The 19,248-nt window shown below is 34.1% G+C and overlaps 1 protein-coding gene across 1 annotated transcript in view; it reads right to left on the bottom strand.

The window, feature by feature from the left end:
• LOC114327417 (uncharacterized) overlaps positions 1-19,248 on the bottom strand; it is a 46,739-nt gene that overhangs the window by 17,796 nt on the left and 9,695 nt on the right. Inside the window, exons 2-4 of the mRNA XM_050642540.1 lie at positions 13,559-13,772; positions 7,457-7,575; positions 2,976-3,233 (exon numbers count right to left, since the gene is read on the bottom strand). Of these exons, the coding sequence (XP_050498497.1) occupies positions 2,976-3,233; positions 7,457-7,575; positions 13,559-13,772 (591 nt within the window). The remainder of the gene's footprint in view (positions 1-2,975; positions 3,234-7,456; positions 7,576-13,558; positions 13,773-19,248) is intronic.

The following is a 19,248-nucleotide window of genomic DNA, read 5'->3' as shown; positions in this document are numbered from 1 at the left end:
ACAAAACTTTATTAATTCAGAGTTTATAATAAAATTAGCATATCTCTGTGACATATTTGACAAATTAAATGATCTTAATAAGTCTTTGCAGGAAAACTTTGCAGAAAATTACTGGGTTTCAGAAGAAGTTGCTTGTATGAAAGAGAAAATTAGAAGATCAGGAAATTGATGGTTTCCCTGCTTTACAAGGTATTCTACAAAAAAATTCGATAGAAATCCTCTATCCCTCTTTAAAATTATGTTTACACAACACATATTATCACTGAGCGAACAATTTGAGAAATATTTTCCCGAAGATCTGGAGCAATATGACTGGGTTAGAAATCCTTTCCATCCACACCATCGACACTTTGACCAAAGGAAGAAGAACAACTGACAGAATTGTCCTGTGGTTCCAGCCTAAAGCTTCAATACGACAAAGACAAATTGTTTGAATTTTTGAGCTCAGTTTCTCATGAATATCATGCCATCAGCACTGCTGCATTAAGGTTTTATTACCATTTGCGACTTCGTACTTGTACGAAACGGACTTTTCTGCAGTTGCAGTAATTAAAAACAAGTACAGGTCAAACATAAACTTAGAAAAAGAAATTAGAGTGACAATTTCCATATTGGAGCCCTGGTTTCATAGCTATGCTCAAACAAGCAAGCACTTCCCTCACATTAACCAGACTGTTACATAAATAAATATTCCTTTTTTTGTGCCTATGTCTTGATTTCGTTTTCAATTTCTAATAAAAATTATAACTGTTTAAATAATGTATTTGATATAACTATAACCTGTTACTAGGCTAGTACTAAAGTCTAAAATTGGTAAGTATTACTGGGGATTCGGTTGAGGAGCATCGCAAAAAAATAGCAAAGTCCCAAGGGCGTCATAGGACGAATAAGTTTGGGAAGCCCTGAGCTATAGGAATTATATCCGCGATACGATATATTTTAATTTTTTTCAGCATGTTTCTCTTAAGTTAAATCAATTAAAGGGTTGTTTGGGGGTGAAGGGGATGAGCTCAAAAATCGAAACTATATCATTTCAAGGGCTCATAAATAGCTCGTAATTCTGTCGCAAAAGATCCATTCAATATCCCTATTTTTAAGTAGTGGGGGGGGGGCTGCGTCAGCCCCCTAAAATATTAAATTCCTGCTCAGTGTAACGAGCTCAAAATTTTTGATGTGCGGAATATGAAAGCTCATAAATAGCTCATAAATCAGCGCTATTTGTTTTTTAATTTTTGCAAGTGGGGGGAGCAGCTCAACACCGGTCTTTAAAACAGTACTTTCAGTTGGAACTCTAACACCGAAAGTAGTAGGTCAAATGTCTCACCTTTAATGCCATTGTTGGGTTATAAGCTTTCATTAGAAATCTTATTTGTCATTGTATCTGATCTAATGACGGAGAAGTTGTATTTTTGAGACAGACAGACACGGATAATTTAAAGCTTTCACATTTTTTCAAAATGGGTGAAAACAAAATACACTATAATACAATATAAAAAGTCAATATACTTTTTTAACTATTTATAATGGGAAATAAGCCACAATATTATTAAAAAAATGATTTTTATTAACGTTTCGACGCCCAAATCGGGTGCCGTTGTCAAAATACAAAATACTACTAACAGAAACAAAAATGTTGTTGCTTAGTAAAAAAATTCTTCTAATAATTTATTTAATTTGACTCATTTATATCGGCAATTCAGATACATATGATACATTTTAAAGTAGAAGACTTTAAAATGATATTGCCAATATTTATGAGTTGCGTTCCTGGGACGACTTTACTGAAAGATAGTTCATTCGATTACATGAAATCAACCCCAACTCAAGAATATCCGTCACAAAAAAATCATAGCATGTGATCTGTCTTTAAAAAGACAACCACATGCAACGGTGACATTATAATTCTCGCGTTAGAGATCTCATAGTAAATCACGAGGAAAAACCAGGAAAAACCTCGTGATACTATCCCGACATCGTAAGTATTTGGTCTTACATTTAAATTACTCTCAAAATTAATACCAAATTCTGACTTTACTATAATTTTGTTTAAATTATAAATAATATCAATAATACATGGATATATAAGTAATACTAAAATATAAAATATGTACTAACTCGAAAAAAATCAAAGATGAGAAAAATCAAAGAAGCGGCTCTAATTATGCTAAACGAAACCAATTGTGTCGCAAATTCCTCGGTGGAATGCAGTAGGATGTGGATACCCATACTGAAAGAGGAAGTCAATAGAAAGAAAATACCACAATTAGTAAGTCAATAGTCGAGTTAGTACATATTTTATATTTTAGTATTACTTATATATCCATGTATTATTGATATTATTTATAATTTAAACAAAATTATAGTAAAGTCAGAATTTGGTATTAATTTTGAGAGTAATTTAAATGTAAGACCAAATACTTACGATGTCGGGATAGTATCACGAGGTTTTTCCTGGTTTTCCCTCGTGATTTACTATGAGATCTCTAACGCGAGAATTTTAATGTCACCGTTGCATGTGGTTGTCTTTTTAAAGACAGATCACATCCTATGATTTTTTTGTGACGGATATTCTTGAGTTGGGGTTGATTTCATGTAATCGAATGAACTATCTTTCAGTAAAGTCGTCCCAGGAACGCAACTCATAAATATTGGCAATATCATTTTAAAGTCTTCTACTTTAAAATGTATAATATACGTCTGAATTGTCTGAATTGAAAATGTATCATATGTATCTGAATTGCCGATATAAATGAGTCAAATTAAATAAATTATTAGAAGAATTCTTTTACTAAGCAACAACATTTTTGTTTCTGTTAGTAGTATTTTGTATTTTGACAACGGCACCCGATTTGGGCGTCGAAACGTTAATAAAAATCATTTTTTTAATAATATTGTGGCTTATTTCCCATTATAAATAGTTAAAATTGTAAAAATGCCACAAGAAAATAGCTTCAGAACAACGTCAATATACTTACTTGGACAAACCCATGAATGGGGACAACAAAGCGGGTTGTCATTATCGTATAAATAAAAGGGGGCGCAGTTATCTTTGATTTTATCTCTGTTATGAACCTGCACTAAACAGGACCTTCTCTGGCAAAACTCCGGAGTATATTTTCCAGCGAAACCTTTTCCGCATACACAACTTAGACAAGTGCCTTGTGGGTAGAATTCCTCGCCTTCCATGTGGATCGCTCCATCGGTTTTGCATTCGACAGGATGGTCTTTTCTGGCTGCAAAAATTAGTGGTCACCCTGTAGTTACAGATCTTAGGCCCACATATAAAATTATTATTTATGACCATACCGTTGCAACTTTTTGTACTTGTTATTTGGGTGGAGTTGGACAAATTTGGAGCTTGGCGCATTATGGTAGTGGGGCGTTTGTCTGTCACGCTGTGACGAAGTTGTCAATTTTATGCAAGAAAAAAATTTATAACCACATTGGTCATTTTATTTTAATCAATGGTTTTTATCATATAAACAGCGAAAACAATTTTGTCGGACAAAAATATTGGCGCATATGACCTGTCGGACACGCTAAATATGTCAAATTTATGAAAATAATAAATTTATTACCACATGGATAATTTTAACGGTATTAAAACCTTTTTACAATAATGTGGTAACCTTGTCGGACAATTTTCACGGGGCATATGCGCAGTCGGATGCGCCGAAGATGTCAATTTCCTGGAATTTTTATTTATTACCACAGATGCCATTTTTATTTTGTACTGTTTTTTTTACATGTGTAATGCATATTGAATCACTTGTCGGAAAAAAATAATGGGGCGTTTTGGTACAATTTAAAAAAAAGTAATTTTTATACATTTTTGACTTCATATTATATTACGTATTTTTCGGCTCATATTACCCGTATGTGCGCCAATGGTGAATATTAAATTCTTAATTGTAGTTAAAAAATGTGCAATAACTACCTCTTAAAACCCACCAAATTTCATTTGCAAGTCAAGTATGATAACTGAAGGTATTATAGGAACTATTGAGCTTGAAAAACCGTTTTTCCCATAGGAAATAGATTTGATCACATTTATGAAGGCTATAACTTAAAAATTCCAATTTTCCCAGATATGAAGTATATACCGTTAGACGCGTCTAGAGTCCTACTCAGTTATTGGCGCAATTCGTAGGTTGAAATTTTGAGTAATTATCAAAAAACCAAAATTTTCAAAGTTTAGTTTTTCAGTTTTTCAGCTGTACTGAGCCGTGCGTATCTCTGATTCTAACCACTTAGGCACTATTTGAAAGGGTAACTCAACGCTATAAATTTGGTGTATTTGCGGTTTTCCTGTCTCTCCTTGAACCTAAGATATATACCCACAAAAAATATGCCGTTTTGTACCTACCAAGTCCTATAGCTGGCTTAAGGTTGGTCGAAAGTCACAAGCTATACCGGTTCTGAATCGGCCCTGACCCCCTCTTGAAATGTAGAAAAAAAATTCAGATCGGTGTAACTTTTCCACAAACATACACACATACAAAACATTTTCCCCTTTTTAAATAGAAATTGAATAAAATTTCTGAGATCGGTAACTTTTGAATGGTATAACCAATTTTCAAAATTAAACATGCGTTGGAAAGGTAATGATCAGTACTATAAGAGGCCGTAAAGGTCGGACTTAAATTTTCGAAATTTTTGGGAGTTTTGGGGACGATAACGAAAAACAGACCCTAAATGGGAATGGCCGTAAAATCCACACCCTTGGACCAAAATGGATGGTTGACATATGTTGACATATCGATGGGCGAGTCTTTTCCTATATTTTAAGATTGGATTTGGCCCAATTTTTTCGATTCAGTCACATTTAGAAAATCGAAAATTTCTTGTACTTATATATAGTGTCGTATGTACGGGAACAGCCGTTCTCTGGGATATAAAAAAATAATAAGCATCAAGGAGGCCAAAGCGAACTATAAACAATTTTCTCGGTTAGCTCTACATAGATCAAACTGAAAATTTGTAGAAATACTTCTTATAATATTTATAAGGGCGTAACATAGAGAACATTCCAAAATTTTAGAAAAATTTTCCGAAATTTTCCCTCTTGTCGGAAAATTTTTTTGGAAAATTTTGGGTACAACTCTCCGTCATGCTCTTTTAAGTGTTGAACTTAGTGTATGTACCAATTTTTAGCTAAATCGATTCAAAAGTAACCGAGAAAAACTTTTAAAATTTATTTTGATAATACCTGCTCCTCGTCGATAGCCTAAAAGAAATTAAGTGTTCTGTTCGTTTGCCCCAACATTTTTGTCAGACAATTATATTTGTTGTTTAAGAATATAATTACTTGTAACTTACTACCTTTGTCGGAAAAATGGTTGTAAAGATAAGGGATGCACAAACTCATCATAGTTTAAAAGTATAGTTTATTAATAAAAATGAAATTTTTTGTCCGACTTTGGATTTGTCGCAATATTTTTGTCGGACACTTAGATTTTTTCATTTAGAATATAACTACTTATAACATGATACTTGTGTCGGAAATTTTTTTTAATTCGAGAAAAAAACTACAGAACGATCTTTGTCGTTGTTCAAGAAGTATGTACACAAATTATCAGATCACAATTTTTCTAAAATTTTTCCTCTTGTCGAAAAATTTTTTGGGAAAATTTTGGGTACAACTCTACGTCATACCCTTTTAAATGTTTTACTTAGTGTGCGTACCAATTTTCAGCTGAATCGATTAAAAAATAACCGAGAAAACTGTTTTAAATTTTTTTTGATAATACCTCCTCGTCGATAGCCTAAAATAATTAAGTTTTCTGTTCGTTTGCCCCAACATTTTTGTCAGACAATTACATTTTATGTTTAAGAATATAATTACTTGTAACTTACTACCTTTGTCGGAAAAATGGTTGTAAAGATAAGGGATGCACGAACCCAGCATAGTTTAAAAGTACAGTTTATTAATAAAAATTAAATTTTTTGTCTGACTTTGGATTTGCCCCAATATTTTTGTCGGACACTTAGATTTTTTGATTTAGAATATAACTGCTTATAACCTGATACTTGTGTCGCATTTTTTTTTTTAATTCGAGAAAAAAAACTACACAACGATGTTTGTCGTTGTTCAAGGAGTACGTACAGAAATTATCAGATCATAATTTTTCTAAAATTTTCCCTCTTGTCGGAAAATTTTTTGGGAAAATTTTGGGTACAACTCTACGTCATACCCTTTTAAATGTTTCACTTAGTGTGCGTACCAATTTTCAGCTAAATCAATTAAAAAATAACCGAGAAAAACTGTTTTAAAATTTTTTTGATAATACCTCCTCGTCGATAGCCTAAAATAATTAAGTTTTCTGTTCGTTTGCCCCAACATTTTTGTCAGACAATTACATTTTTTGTTTAAGAATATAATTACTTGTAACTTACTACCTTTGTCGGAAAAATGGTTGTAAAGATAAGGGATGCACGAACCCAGCATAGTTTAAAAGTAAAGTTTATTAATAAAAATTAAATTTTTTGTCCGACTTTGGATTTGCCCCAATATTTTAGTCGGACACTTAGATTTTTTGATTTAGAATATAACCTGATACCTGTGTCGGAAATTTTTTTTTTAATTCGAGAAATAAAACTACAGAACGATGTTTGTCGCTGTTCAAGGAGTATGTACACAAATTATCAGATCACAATTTTTCTAAAATTTTCCCTCTTATCGGAAAATTTTTTGGAAAAATTTTGGGTACAGCTCTACGTCATACCCTTTTAAATGTTTCACTTAGTGTGCGTACCAATTTTCAGCTAAATCGATTCAAAAATAACCGAGAAAATCTGTTTTAAAATTTTTTTGGATAATACCTCCTCGTCGATAGCCTAAAAGAATTAAGTTTTCTGTTCGTTTGCCCCAACATTTTTGTCAGACAATTACATCTTTTGTTTAAGAATATAGTTACTTGTAACCTACTACTTTTGTCGGAAAAATGGTTGTAAAGATAAGGGATGCACGAACCCAGCATAGTTTAAAAGTATAGTTTATTAATAAAAATTAAATTTTTTGTCCGACTGTCGATTTTCCTCAATATTTTTGTCCGACACTTTGATTTTTTGATTAAGAATATAATTACTTATAGCCTACTAATTTTGTCGGAAAAATGGTTGTAATGTCCGACGCGTCATATGCCCCAATATTTTTGTCCGACAAAATTGTTTTCGCTGTTTATTTGATAAAAACCATTGATTAAAATAAAATGACCAATGTGGTTATACATTTTTTTCTTGCATAAAATTGACAACTTCGTCACAGCGTGACAGACAAACGCCCCACTACCATAATGCGCCAAGCTCCAAATTTGTCCAACTCCACCCAAATAACAAGTACAAAAAGTTTCAACGGTGTGGTCATAAATAATAATTTTATATGTGGGCCCAAGGCCTATTATTTATTGTGATTACATTATGAGATACATTTTGCTGTTAACGCTTATGAACTTACCACATATTCTGCCTACAGAGCAACATTCTCCAAGTTTATACTTTAAATAGCAGTCATTGCTGGTGGGGCTCGGGTTTTCGTATTCAGGGCAATCCAATTCAGCACATTCGAAAGAGTTACTGTAAAAGAAATGTAAGTATTTTAAATAGGGTAAAAAATAATCTAGGTATAGACTACCATCCATGGGGTCGCCTCTGGAAGATTGGTTTGAAAACTCACTGATTCCAAACTTGAAGCCAAAAAGTACAATAATGCTTGACGATTAACCCTCAACTGGTATGGTGGGTCAATATGACCCAAAAAAATTTAGTTTGACAATACCTTAGAAGGATAATTAAATTACCATACCAGTTGAGGGTTAACAACGCTTCCTATCATTTCCGACAGCTCGCTATGATACCCAGAGCTGGCGATAACGGGTCTGCAAGTGATGTGCTTCAGGCGGGTGCCCCTGTTTTGCAGGTGCGCACCTTATACTCTAGCGCAGCTATACTCAACCTTTTTCTTTCCTGGGCCACATACTAGTTATTGCCACAGCTTGCGGGCCGCAATCAAGATGAAGTAGTATACAGGGTGTTTCATTAGGAAACGGAAACACTTTAATGGTGAATAGAGTTAAATGAGGCGGTTCTAGACATACTAAATTTATTGCTCCACCGACTTTATAACCAAGTTACAGGGTGCTTTATCGATTTTGCCCATTTTTTTCTGGACCCATAACTTTAGAACCACCTTGTACATTTTTTTGATATTTGGTACACATATGTCACATTTAGAACCCAAACCACCCAACTACTAATCACAAGAAAAATCAAGGTCCGGATTAAACAAAATTATAAATCCATTGTGACTTTGAAACAACTTCCTGTATATTGAAATTTTCAAAACACGTTTGCACATTTGAAAAGAGCTTTAATAGCTTCCATTTTTTGCGCAGACAATTCAATGACTTTAATTTCGAAATTATGTCGAAATTCTTAAAAACTCGAACTTTCAAAACAAAAATTTCGATAAAATTTCAAAATTATTGTCATTAAATTATCTACGCAAAATTGAAGCGAGCAATTAAACTTAGTTTTTTGGGCTCTTTTCAAATGTGCAGACGAATTTTGAAAATTTTAATATACAGGGTGTTGCTTCAAGGTCACAATTATTTAAAAAAAAATTTTGTTAATCCGGACCTGAATTTCTTTGTGATTACTAAATGGGTCGTTGCATTGCAGTAAATAAGTATTGATTATTTTTAAAATGATTATTTATTTGTTCATTAACTTTAATAATTTATTTTAAAAGTTAATAATACCTTGCTTTTTAATCAGACTTCTTAGGAATTTCACTATAATTTGAAATTAAAGTCTAAATTGTCTTCATCGGCACACTATCAAATAATTTGAAAAACACGTGTAATTCGACAAATAATTTGATCACAGGGCCCTTTAGTTAGCCTTCGGGCCGCATAAAAAACGCTAGAGGGCCGCATGCGACCCGCGGGCTCATGTTGAGTATCACTGCTCTAGCGCAAATGATTTGTATTTCTAATATTTTTATACAATAAAACAACTTATTGAAGTTCTACACACGAATCAATTTAACAAATTATTATACGTCCTAGCGTCAACGCTTCAGGGTTGATTTGGGGAAAAGTAAAACCAAGTATAAGGCGTACAAATATAATTCCTAAATTTAGTAAGAAGGTATGTAATTGAGATAATTAAAAAGAAGTAGGTATCTAATATTACCAAATATATTACCAAAGAAGATTGGCAGAAAAGAATCACCAAAGTGATCAAACTTAAAGAATACTATAAGAAGATTGGGCACATTAATCGTGGAAATAAATTTATTATTGAATTAAATGATGATATTGACGCAGAAAATACGGATGAAGGAGAAAATGAATTAAGTGTATTTTAATTGTTGTGTTATGTAATTAGTATTCCGACCAATTACAAGTGAGACGATAAAAAGACTCTCGTTTGAAAAAAATAAATTTAGGTGTTGTAATTCTAAAATAAATAAAAAACGGGGAAAGCTTGCATTTTTTGCTGAATTTAAAAATTTTTGAATACTCAAGTTAATTTTAAATTTAACTATGTTTTATCCTAAAGTTCTTTTAGTATAATTTTAACAATAACAAGAGTAATTGCAAAAGCTATTCTACCTAAGTGATTATTGCAAGCATGCTGTAAGAGGTAGAGTCCCCATGAAGTTAAATGTAAATTAAAAATGGTCAAAATTAATTTTAGCACCTATACGATATATCCTGCTTTAAAAGGAAACAGTAGCGATCAACAGGTTGCAAAAACGCGTTCCAAGATTGCAGCTGTAATTTTGAATATTTTTTGGAGATATTTGGCACACGTATTCGTAATATAATAAAGAATGGCGGTACAGAGCCCAATTTGAAAAATATATTAATATGTGGAAATTACTCTGTAATTAAATACAATATTAAAAAAACGAGCCTGTACCGCCATTAAGAAGAACAAAAAAATACACTTTCTTCAAAAAAACTTTTTTATCCGATGCCTAGATTTTGTGTCATTTTGGAACTACTAAAATTTTTTATTTCACTAGTAGTTCCAAGGGGGTGTAATGATAGATCGCCTCCACGTGGTGCACCCTGGGTAACGCTAAATGGTCTATCAATTTTTGGACGCCAAACTAGCCGCTAAGCTTTCCTGGCAACCAGTACGATAAAGAAAAGCAAGGAAAGGAATCTCCATATAGGAATATGGAAAACTACAAAGGTGTTTATCAACACCATTTGACGAGACGTATCGGACCAACCCTCCGTATATGTCAAATAAACATAGAGGGAATTAGTAGATCAAAATCTGAATTTCTTTCAAAAATACTAATCGAAAATAACGTTGACGTCATAGCTATTCAAGAAACTCACGCACCATCAGAAACCGAGCTTCTTAAGAGGGGTAAAATTCCGGGATATAGCATGATTGGAGCCACTTACAGCAATGTTTACGGAACTGCAACTTACGTGAATAACAGTATACAAAATTCCAAGGTGAAGGACTGCAGCTGCGAAAATAGTGTATCCATAATCTCTACAAAAGTGAATGACATAACCATAAAGAACATCTACAAACCACCATTAACTAAATGGCCAACAAATGTAATCAAAACTGAGGACAACCAACCTACAGTTTACATAGGGGACTTTAACAGTCACCACAACAAATGGGGGTATGAAAACAATGATGAAAATGGGGAAAAACTCCTGGAGTGGGCCGAAGAAAACAATATCCACCTTATCCATAGTCTAAAAGATAAACCTACTTTCTTTTCTAGAAGATGGCGCAAAGGCTACAACCCTGATCTATGCTGGGTTTCGAGTAACTCACAGTTACAACCACTCCCAAGCTCCCGAACTGTACTGCCTAGTTTCCCTCGCAGCCAACATCGACCTGTCATAATCGAAATAGGCATACAAATTTCTATCGTTGAATCCACGCCGAGACCCCGTTGGAATTTTAACAAAGCAAATTGGCCTGAATACACCAAAGAGCTGGACACCTGCATTCGCTTCATTGACCCAAAGGCCAACAATTACCACCGTTTTTTAGGAATGGTTATCTCTATCGCCAAAAAACATATCCCCCGAGGTTTTCGAAAGGAGAACATCCCAGGCTGGACGGAAGAAAGCCAAAAACTATATGAAGAATTTTTGAAATCAGAAGATCCCGAAATCGGTGACAACTTACTCAAGTCACTGGATTCAACTAGACTTAATAAATGGAAATCTACCGTAGAACATATTGATTTCTCCCGTTCCAGTCGGAAGGCATGGGGACTGATCCGCAAACTGGGCGAAGCAAGCAGAGCACAACACTTAAACAAATCAACAATTGAGCCAAATAAGATAGCCAATAGAATAATTGAGAACTCTCGAGCTCCATCTGAGAAAACTCATACATCGATGGTAAAAAAAGCTCTTAAACAACTTAAAGCAAATACCCCCACAATATCAGAATACTCACGTGCCTTCTCATTGGATGAAATAAACGAAGCGCTTAACCAAACCAAAACGGGAAAAGCAGCTGGTTTCGATGGAATATATCCTGAGTTTATAGTCCACACTGGTACAAAAACAAGACAATGGCTCAAAGAATTCTTTAGCGACATTGTGACTACAGCTTTGCTTCCCCCAGAATTTAAAAGAACAAAAATTATCGCAATCCAGAAGCCTGGCAAAGACAACAAGCTGCCTGAAAGTTACCGGCCTATCGCCTTACTCAGTTGCTGTTATAAATTACTAGAACGACTCTTATATAATAGAATATGTAACACCATTGAGGACGCTGTACCAATTGAGCAAGCTGGATTTAGAAAAGGACGAAGCTGTTGTGACCAAGTGCTGTCCTTAACTACATTCATCGAAGCTGGCTTTGAAAGACGTGAAAAATCTGCCATAACATTTATAGACCTTACGGCTGCCTATGACACTGTGTGGAGAGAGGGCCTTATTTATAAGTTGATGAAAATCATACCCTGTCTCAAAACTTGTCAGCTGATAAACAATCTACTAACTAACAGACTGTTTCAGGTATATATAAATGATGCACGAAGTAGCGTTAGAAAACTTAACAACGGCTTACCTCAAGGCTCAGTGCTAGCTCCTTTATTATTTAACCTTTATACGGCGGATATACCTGAAACAAAATCGAGAAAATTCGCTTATGCAGACGACCTGGCCATTGGCTTCCAAGATAATAGTAAGGAAGCTGGAGAACGATCTCTAAACGAGGACCTAACTACACTTAGTAACTACTTTAAGAACTGGCGCTTACGTCCTAACACAAGCAAAACTGAAACCTGTCTCTTTCACCTGTCGAACCAACTTGCGGGCGATACCCTCATTGTAACTCTAAATGATGCAGCTATCAAACATAACAACAACCCCAAATATCTAGGCATTACACTTGATAGAACACTCACCTTCAAAAGCCATCTTACAAACGCAGCCGGTAAACTGAGAACAAGAAATAATATAATAACAAAACTTGCTGGAACAACTTGGGGTGCTTCTGCAGATACTCTTCGGACCTCTGCTCTAGCTTTGGTTTTTTCAGTGGCAGAATATTGTGCACCAGTATGGTTAAATAGTGCACATACAAACAAAATCGATGTCCAACTTAATCAAACCATGAGATTAATCACTGGAACAATAAAATCAACCCCAGTGAGATGGCTGCCTACTTTGAGCAATATTGCCCCACCAGATCTACGCCGTACAGCAGCATTAGTGAGAGAGTATCAGAAAATTGTAGCCAACATACAATTACCAATCCATCAAGACATACCAGACATCTCAAAAGAGCACCAGCGACTGAGGTCTAGAAATCCTCCAATCAGAACTGCCCGAACAATTGGTGATTCCTATGATATACAAAGGCAATGGTTCACAAGATGGATGCCAACAATAGCAGCAGACTATATTCAGATATCCACCCCAACCCAGGGTTTCATCGGATCGGGTCTGCCCCGGCCCAAAAAAAAAAAAAAAAAAAAAGTTCCAAAATGACACAAAATCTAGGCATCGGATAAAAAAGTTTATTTGAAGAAAGTTTTTTTTTTCTTATTAATGGCAGTACAGGCTCGTTTTTTTAATATTGTATTTAATTAGAGAGTAATTTCCACATATTAATATATTTTTAAAATTGGGCTCTGTACCGCCATTCTTTATTATATTACGAATGCGTGTGCCAAATATCTCGAAAAAATATTCAAAATTACAGCCGCAATCTTGGAACGCGTTTTCGCTACCTGTTGATCGCTACTGTTTCACCTTAACGGTATATACCTAACTAAAAAATAAATATTTTTTATTACATATTTAGGTAACTACCAGAAAAAACCAGCCACCGCACTATAGCTTAAAACAGAACTATCAAAACCTACAAATCTGATCGTTCTACTATTTACTTAACTAAGAACTTCCTAATATAATACTATACGAGAGAATCTAACGAAATATATCGCTAAATGGAAAACCAATATATCAAAAAAAATTCTAAGTAATACTATATTAAATAAAATTCAGAATTCATAAACAAAAAAGAAAGCTTTTACTAATCTACTTACTCTTCTTGACAACTACACCCTACACTACAAGCGCTGTACGTATCGTTGTCAGATAGATAAGAACCAAAAGGAATATCTCTGTTTCTAAATCTGCAAGTATTGCCTTTGGCTTCCAAATCACACTTAAATTCTACAGGGCATTTGTGGCCTTCCTTCGTTATAGGCTTGCAGTGCATATCTTCATAAACAAGCGTCCCCCGGTTGTCACATTGGGCTGGAAATAAAACAAATTTTATTGAATTACGAATCCAAATTTTCCAGCTAGACCAGGAGTTCTTAATATTTGTCACTTATGGAAACCTAAATAATCAAGCTTCTTATTGGAATCCAAAGTCTCGTTTATAGAGACCTAATTGATTAACATTCAGTGGCGATGCGTGACTTTCTCTAAAGTGTTACCAAACCAGATGTAAAAAAATCTTATTTAAAAAAAATTATTTTGAACCTTTGAACCTCCCAAATGTAAGTTTTTGTTTTCAATCCTGTGGGATAAAATTAAACAAATCACTATTCCCAAATTATATGTATGTAATTATGTATATGTAACAGGTATAACAATAAATAATAAACAAACTAAACATATTATTCTACCATAAAATTAACATAAAAAATGAACAAGTAGGAAAAAGAATAGGTTTTGAAAACTATTTTTTATTCATATTTTAATTCTTCCACTTTCAATAATATCATTTTTTCTTCAAAACTATATATAAAAAAATATACAAGGAGAATAACTTTTCAAGTAGTTGATCAATTACACAATACGTAGCAACACCTGGCAACACTCTTGCATGTTTAAATGCACGCACACTGTAATCTGTAATAGGTACTACAGTTCACCAAGAATAGCTGAAAGTCTGAAAATAACCACGCCCATGATGCGCATTCGTCATCCGACGGATCTCACACTGAGCGTTCACTTAATATCTACCGTTTGTAACGTGAACAAGTCGGTACAGTCTGCGAAACAATTTTTGTAAGTACGAACCGCAAAGGAGAATCAATTTAAAATTTGCAAATTTTGTTTAAATCGAATCTGAAGAGAAAAGTTTTAAATAATCAGACACGGGAAGTGATAGCAAACGTGATTCATTTTATGATAAATGAAGCGAAAAACAATGAACCGTGTAAAGATTTGAAAAAAGTGCAGGAACGTGTGGTATTGGCAACAGGTGTTAGTTTAAGCAGCGTTCAAAAAATTGCTCGGGAAATGCAATTAATTGAAGATGGCGAATATTCCTCATTTGTAACTCCAAACAAAAAGAGAAAAAAAAAAGCGCTTCAAAAACGTGCTTGGATGATTTTGATATAGGGCGTCTTCGACGTTATATAATGGATTTTTGTATAACACAAAAACAAGTCCCAACTGTGAAACGCATACACAGAACATTTGCAGAAGAGTACGACTACTCAGGTTCCATAGAAAGCCTACGAACAGTAATTAGAAAGATGGGATTTCGTTGGCGAAAAACCAGAAATAATAGAAAATGATTAATGGAAAAGCCCAATATTCAACATCTTAGACTGAATTTCTTACGTAGTATGAAACGTTACAGGAACGCAAATCACCCAATTATATACATGGATGAAACATACGTCCATTCATCTCATACCTACCAAAAGAGCTGGTCTGATAGTTCAAACAAGGGCATACAAAAACCAGTATCTAAAGGACAGATGCTTGTGATAGTGCATGCTGGAGGTGAAAGTGGTTTTGTTAAAAACGCTTATCTGCGCTACAAACCTACTATAAAAACAGGAGATTATCATGATGCAATGAACTACGACAATTACAAAAACTGGCTTCAGGATAAACTGATACCAAATTTGCCCCCGAACAGCGTTTTAGTGATTGATAATGCACCGTATCACAACGTACAAACTGAGAAATGTCCAACTATGTCTTCCAGGAAAGCAGAAATGCAGCAGTGGCTGACAACGCGAAATATTTCCTTTACAGATGACATGTTGAAACTTGAATTATACGACATTACAAAATTACACAAACCTCTGTTTAAAACCTATGAAATTGACAAAATACTCGAGGATAAAGGACATTCAGTTTTACGGTTACCCAAGATATTATGCGGATTTGAATCCTATAGAGTTAGTATGGGCTTCTATGAAGCAATATGTCGCTGAAAAAAATGTCAGTTTTGATTTTAAATTAGTGAAAAGTTTGTGTGGACTGAATAAAACGATGACCACAAATGCTATGGAAATGGATACGAGAAAGGTTATAAATATCTCTTTTAACAAAAGGTACTGGTATAAAGACACCATATTTATGCTTCACCGGGACCGAACATCTAATTTCTATTTAGTATTGTAATAGACGATTTTATTACTACTTTATTACCCTACTGCTTACTTTACGCCCTTTTTCTCCGAAACCTTTTGGTCAATATAATGGTAATATAAAGTATAAATAGTCAATATAAAAATATAATTTTTGGTTTATAATGCCATAATTTATAGCAACACAAGCGGTTTTTGTTGGATCTATTTTATTACATCTCACTTTGTAAAAAAATACTACAAATATACTGAAGAAAAGTAATGACAGTAATAATAATTGTGTACGGGACCTATTAGAAACTATTCAAACTTTACGTTTCTATATTTGTGTCTCCGATTGTACCTATATTTTAAAGTTCACCCGCGCGTACAAGCTATCTTTTTCCTTCCGAGTGCGTTCTCACTTCATTGTTCGCGCAGGCAGTTAGAATTTCAGACTTTCAGCTATTCTTGGTGAACTGTAAACTAATGTTACCAATCCTCAAAATGGTGACAATACTGATATACACAGCGTGCCCCCGCGCCGTCTCTAACAGAACAGAGCCGTCGCGTCGCTCCTTCAAAATTGTCATAAACGCAAGATCTACACATTGCAGAAGTTACTTCAGGAATCACGGAATTTTAACACTTCCATCTTTATATATTCTAGAAACGGTTTGTTTAATTCGTAAACACCTTTATGCTTTTCCAGCAAGGCCCAATCATCTTTACTCCACCAGAAATTCAATCTTTGATATTTATTTACCGATCCCATGCACTGAGTTAGTAAAGAAATCTATATTATATTTCGCAAAAAAACTTTACAACCATCTGCCTTTACAACTTAAATCTGCAACATCTTTCCCAAAATTCCGTAAACTGACAAAAGCCTATCTATCTGAAAGACCATATTATTCAATAGAAGAATTTCTTAATGAATAACTAAGAACATTGGGTTTCATACGCAGTAGCTTAAACTGTCAATTCCTAATGTTGTATTTTAGTTGTTGTAAGTATGTTCAACTTTCAATTTGCAATGTATATAAATTTTGCAATTAATTGTTTTTGTCTTTGGTTTTATATCTTATTTACTGTATATTGACGATTTATCTAATTTTATTGAATTGTAGTTGTTATTTGTTATTTCTTGTTGATATTATTTTTCTTTTGACTGTATGTAAGCTTTGTCCATAAAATTGTAAAAATTTTCAGTGACAATAAAGCATATTTCTATTCTATTCTATTCTATAACGAGCTAGTCCCGAGCGATAGCGAGGTTTCTCCTGCGTTACCACTGCCAGTATTGGTAACGGCATATAATAACGTGCAATGGATTCATATATCTCGCCAATATTTTCGTGCGTCTAGTTGGCTATTTACTGAATTAGGTACTATTTTAACAAATATTTCTGTTGGTAAACAATATAAATGGAATTATTATTTCATAACAGTCATAAAATATTTATTGCAAGATTTTTAACTGTTACCAATGGTAACAGTGGTTACATGGACGCTTCGCCAGTGTTAACATTCTTTTGTTGTAGACCCTCAAGAGTGTCTTCTTTAAACAAACGTTTTATGTCAGCGATCCTAAATTTGAACTATCTCAATGGAGTCGTACATAACGGAATCTATAAAAAGTGCGAAACATTCATCGGAGATGATCAGTTTGTATTAAGAGCCGGCATGGGAAAGAGAGAAGCCCTATTCAATTTACTAGTTCTGGCCCAAAAATGCTACGACCAACAGAAAGATATATTTTTATGCCTCACAGACTTCGAAAAAGCATTTGATAGAATAACACGATCTACTATTAGAGCGATTGCAAGAAGTCGGATTAGATGGGAAAGACAACAAACTACTACAGAACTTATACTGAAAACAAAACGCCAGAATTAAGATTGAAGGTTCCACTTCCGCAGAAGTAGAAAGGAGGGGAGATAGACAAGGATGTGTTTGATCACCTTTGCTATTTAATCTTTATTCCGAATTTCTATTTATAGAGGCACTGGAGGATTCCAAGGAGGGAGTCAAGGTGAATGGCGTAAACATCAATAGCAACAGATATGCCGATGACATGGTGTTTAACATTTAGAAAACAAATGTCATGTCATTCCGAAAAAAACAGAATGTTACATCAACCATGCACAATAAACGGACACATTTTAGAAGCGGCCAATAAATTAATATTAGAAATAGTAGATAATAAAAGGTACAAATAATACTAAACAAACTATTTATTTTATAACCGAACCGTATTATAATAATATACAAACAAAGAAATTAAGATGTGTCTTCTACAACGTATACTTCAAGACTACTGTAAAAATATCAAATACAAAACCACTAAAATCGCTCTCACATCCATATGTCTTGTAACACGATACTTTCATGTAATCAATCCTATGTAAGAGTTTTCGACCTAAAAGGTTCGGGGAATTAGCCCGCCCACTTAGACTGCATATGTCCATTTTAACACTAATAGGAATACCATAATTTATAGTTGAATATATTCTAACATCCCCTCGCAACTAAAATTATTTTTGAATTAGTCAAACAGACCCCCTTTACTACTTAAGTACTCTAACTTAACCCTATTCAGCGGCTTAGTCAACATATCAGCTATCATATCCTCGGTAGGACAATATCTAAAGTTAACAACCCCTTTTTCTATATAACTAATTCCGGCTCTAAACCCACAAATTCCTTTATAACCTGTTTTAACCAAATTGCTTCCTGACATCCTTCAGCCAATGCTATGTACTCTGCTTCAGTTGATGGTAGAGACACGCAATTCTGTTTTCTACATCCCCAATTTATAGGCGAACCCCGTAATAAAAATATATACCCGCTATTTGATGTTCTGTTCCCTTTGTCTTCTGCCCAGTCAGCGTCTGCATAGCCATATAATGCGCTATCTGTTCCTTCTTGTCCTAAAATAAGCTTTTTATATTTTCCTTTATTTAAATATCTTAACGCCCTCTTTGCTTCGTTCCAATCTACTTCATTTGGATTTTTATTCTGTTGGCTTAGTATGGTGACGCTTGCCAATATATCCGGTCTAGTATTTACCGCAATATATACTAAACCACCAATCAATTGTTGATATATTTCACTGTTTTTCACCGGCTTTTCTCTGCTAGGCTTATAGTATCCAACATCCAGCGGTATATTGAACTCTTTTCCACCTTTCATCATAAACTTGTTCAGCAATTTGTCAATACAACTGGCCTGATTTAAACTACATATCCCTTTATCGCACATTTCAATCTTCATACCTATATAATCTTGTAATAATCCCAAACTCCTTATATAAAAATTACATTTTAGTTTCTCTTCAAATATATCAATTATTACCTGTGAATCCTTTGCTGCTATTAAAATGTCATCCACGTATATAAGTACGTAAACCC

Source organism: Diabrotica virgifera, chromosome 2 (genome assembly GCF_917563875.1).
Source record: "Diabrotica virgifera virgifera chromosome 2, PGI_DIABVI_V3a".
Taxonomy (NCBI): domain Eukaryota; kingdom Metazoa; phylum Arthropoda; class Insecta; order Coleoptera; family Chrysomelidae; genus Diabrotica; species Diabrotica virgifera.
This window is presented reverse-complemented; position numbering and strand designations above follow the sequence as displayed.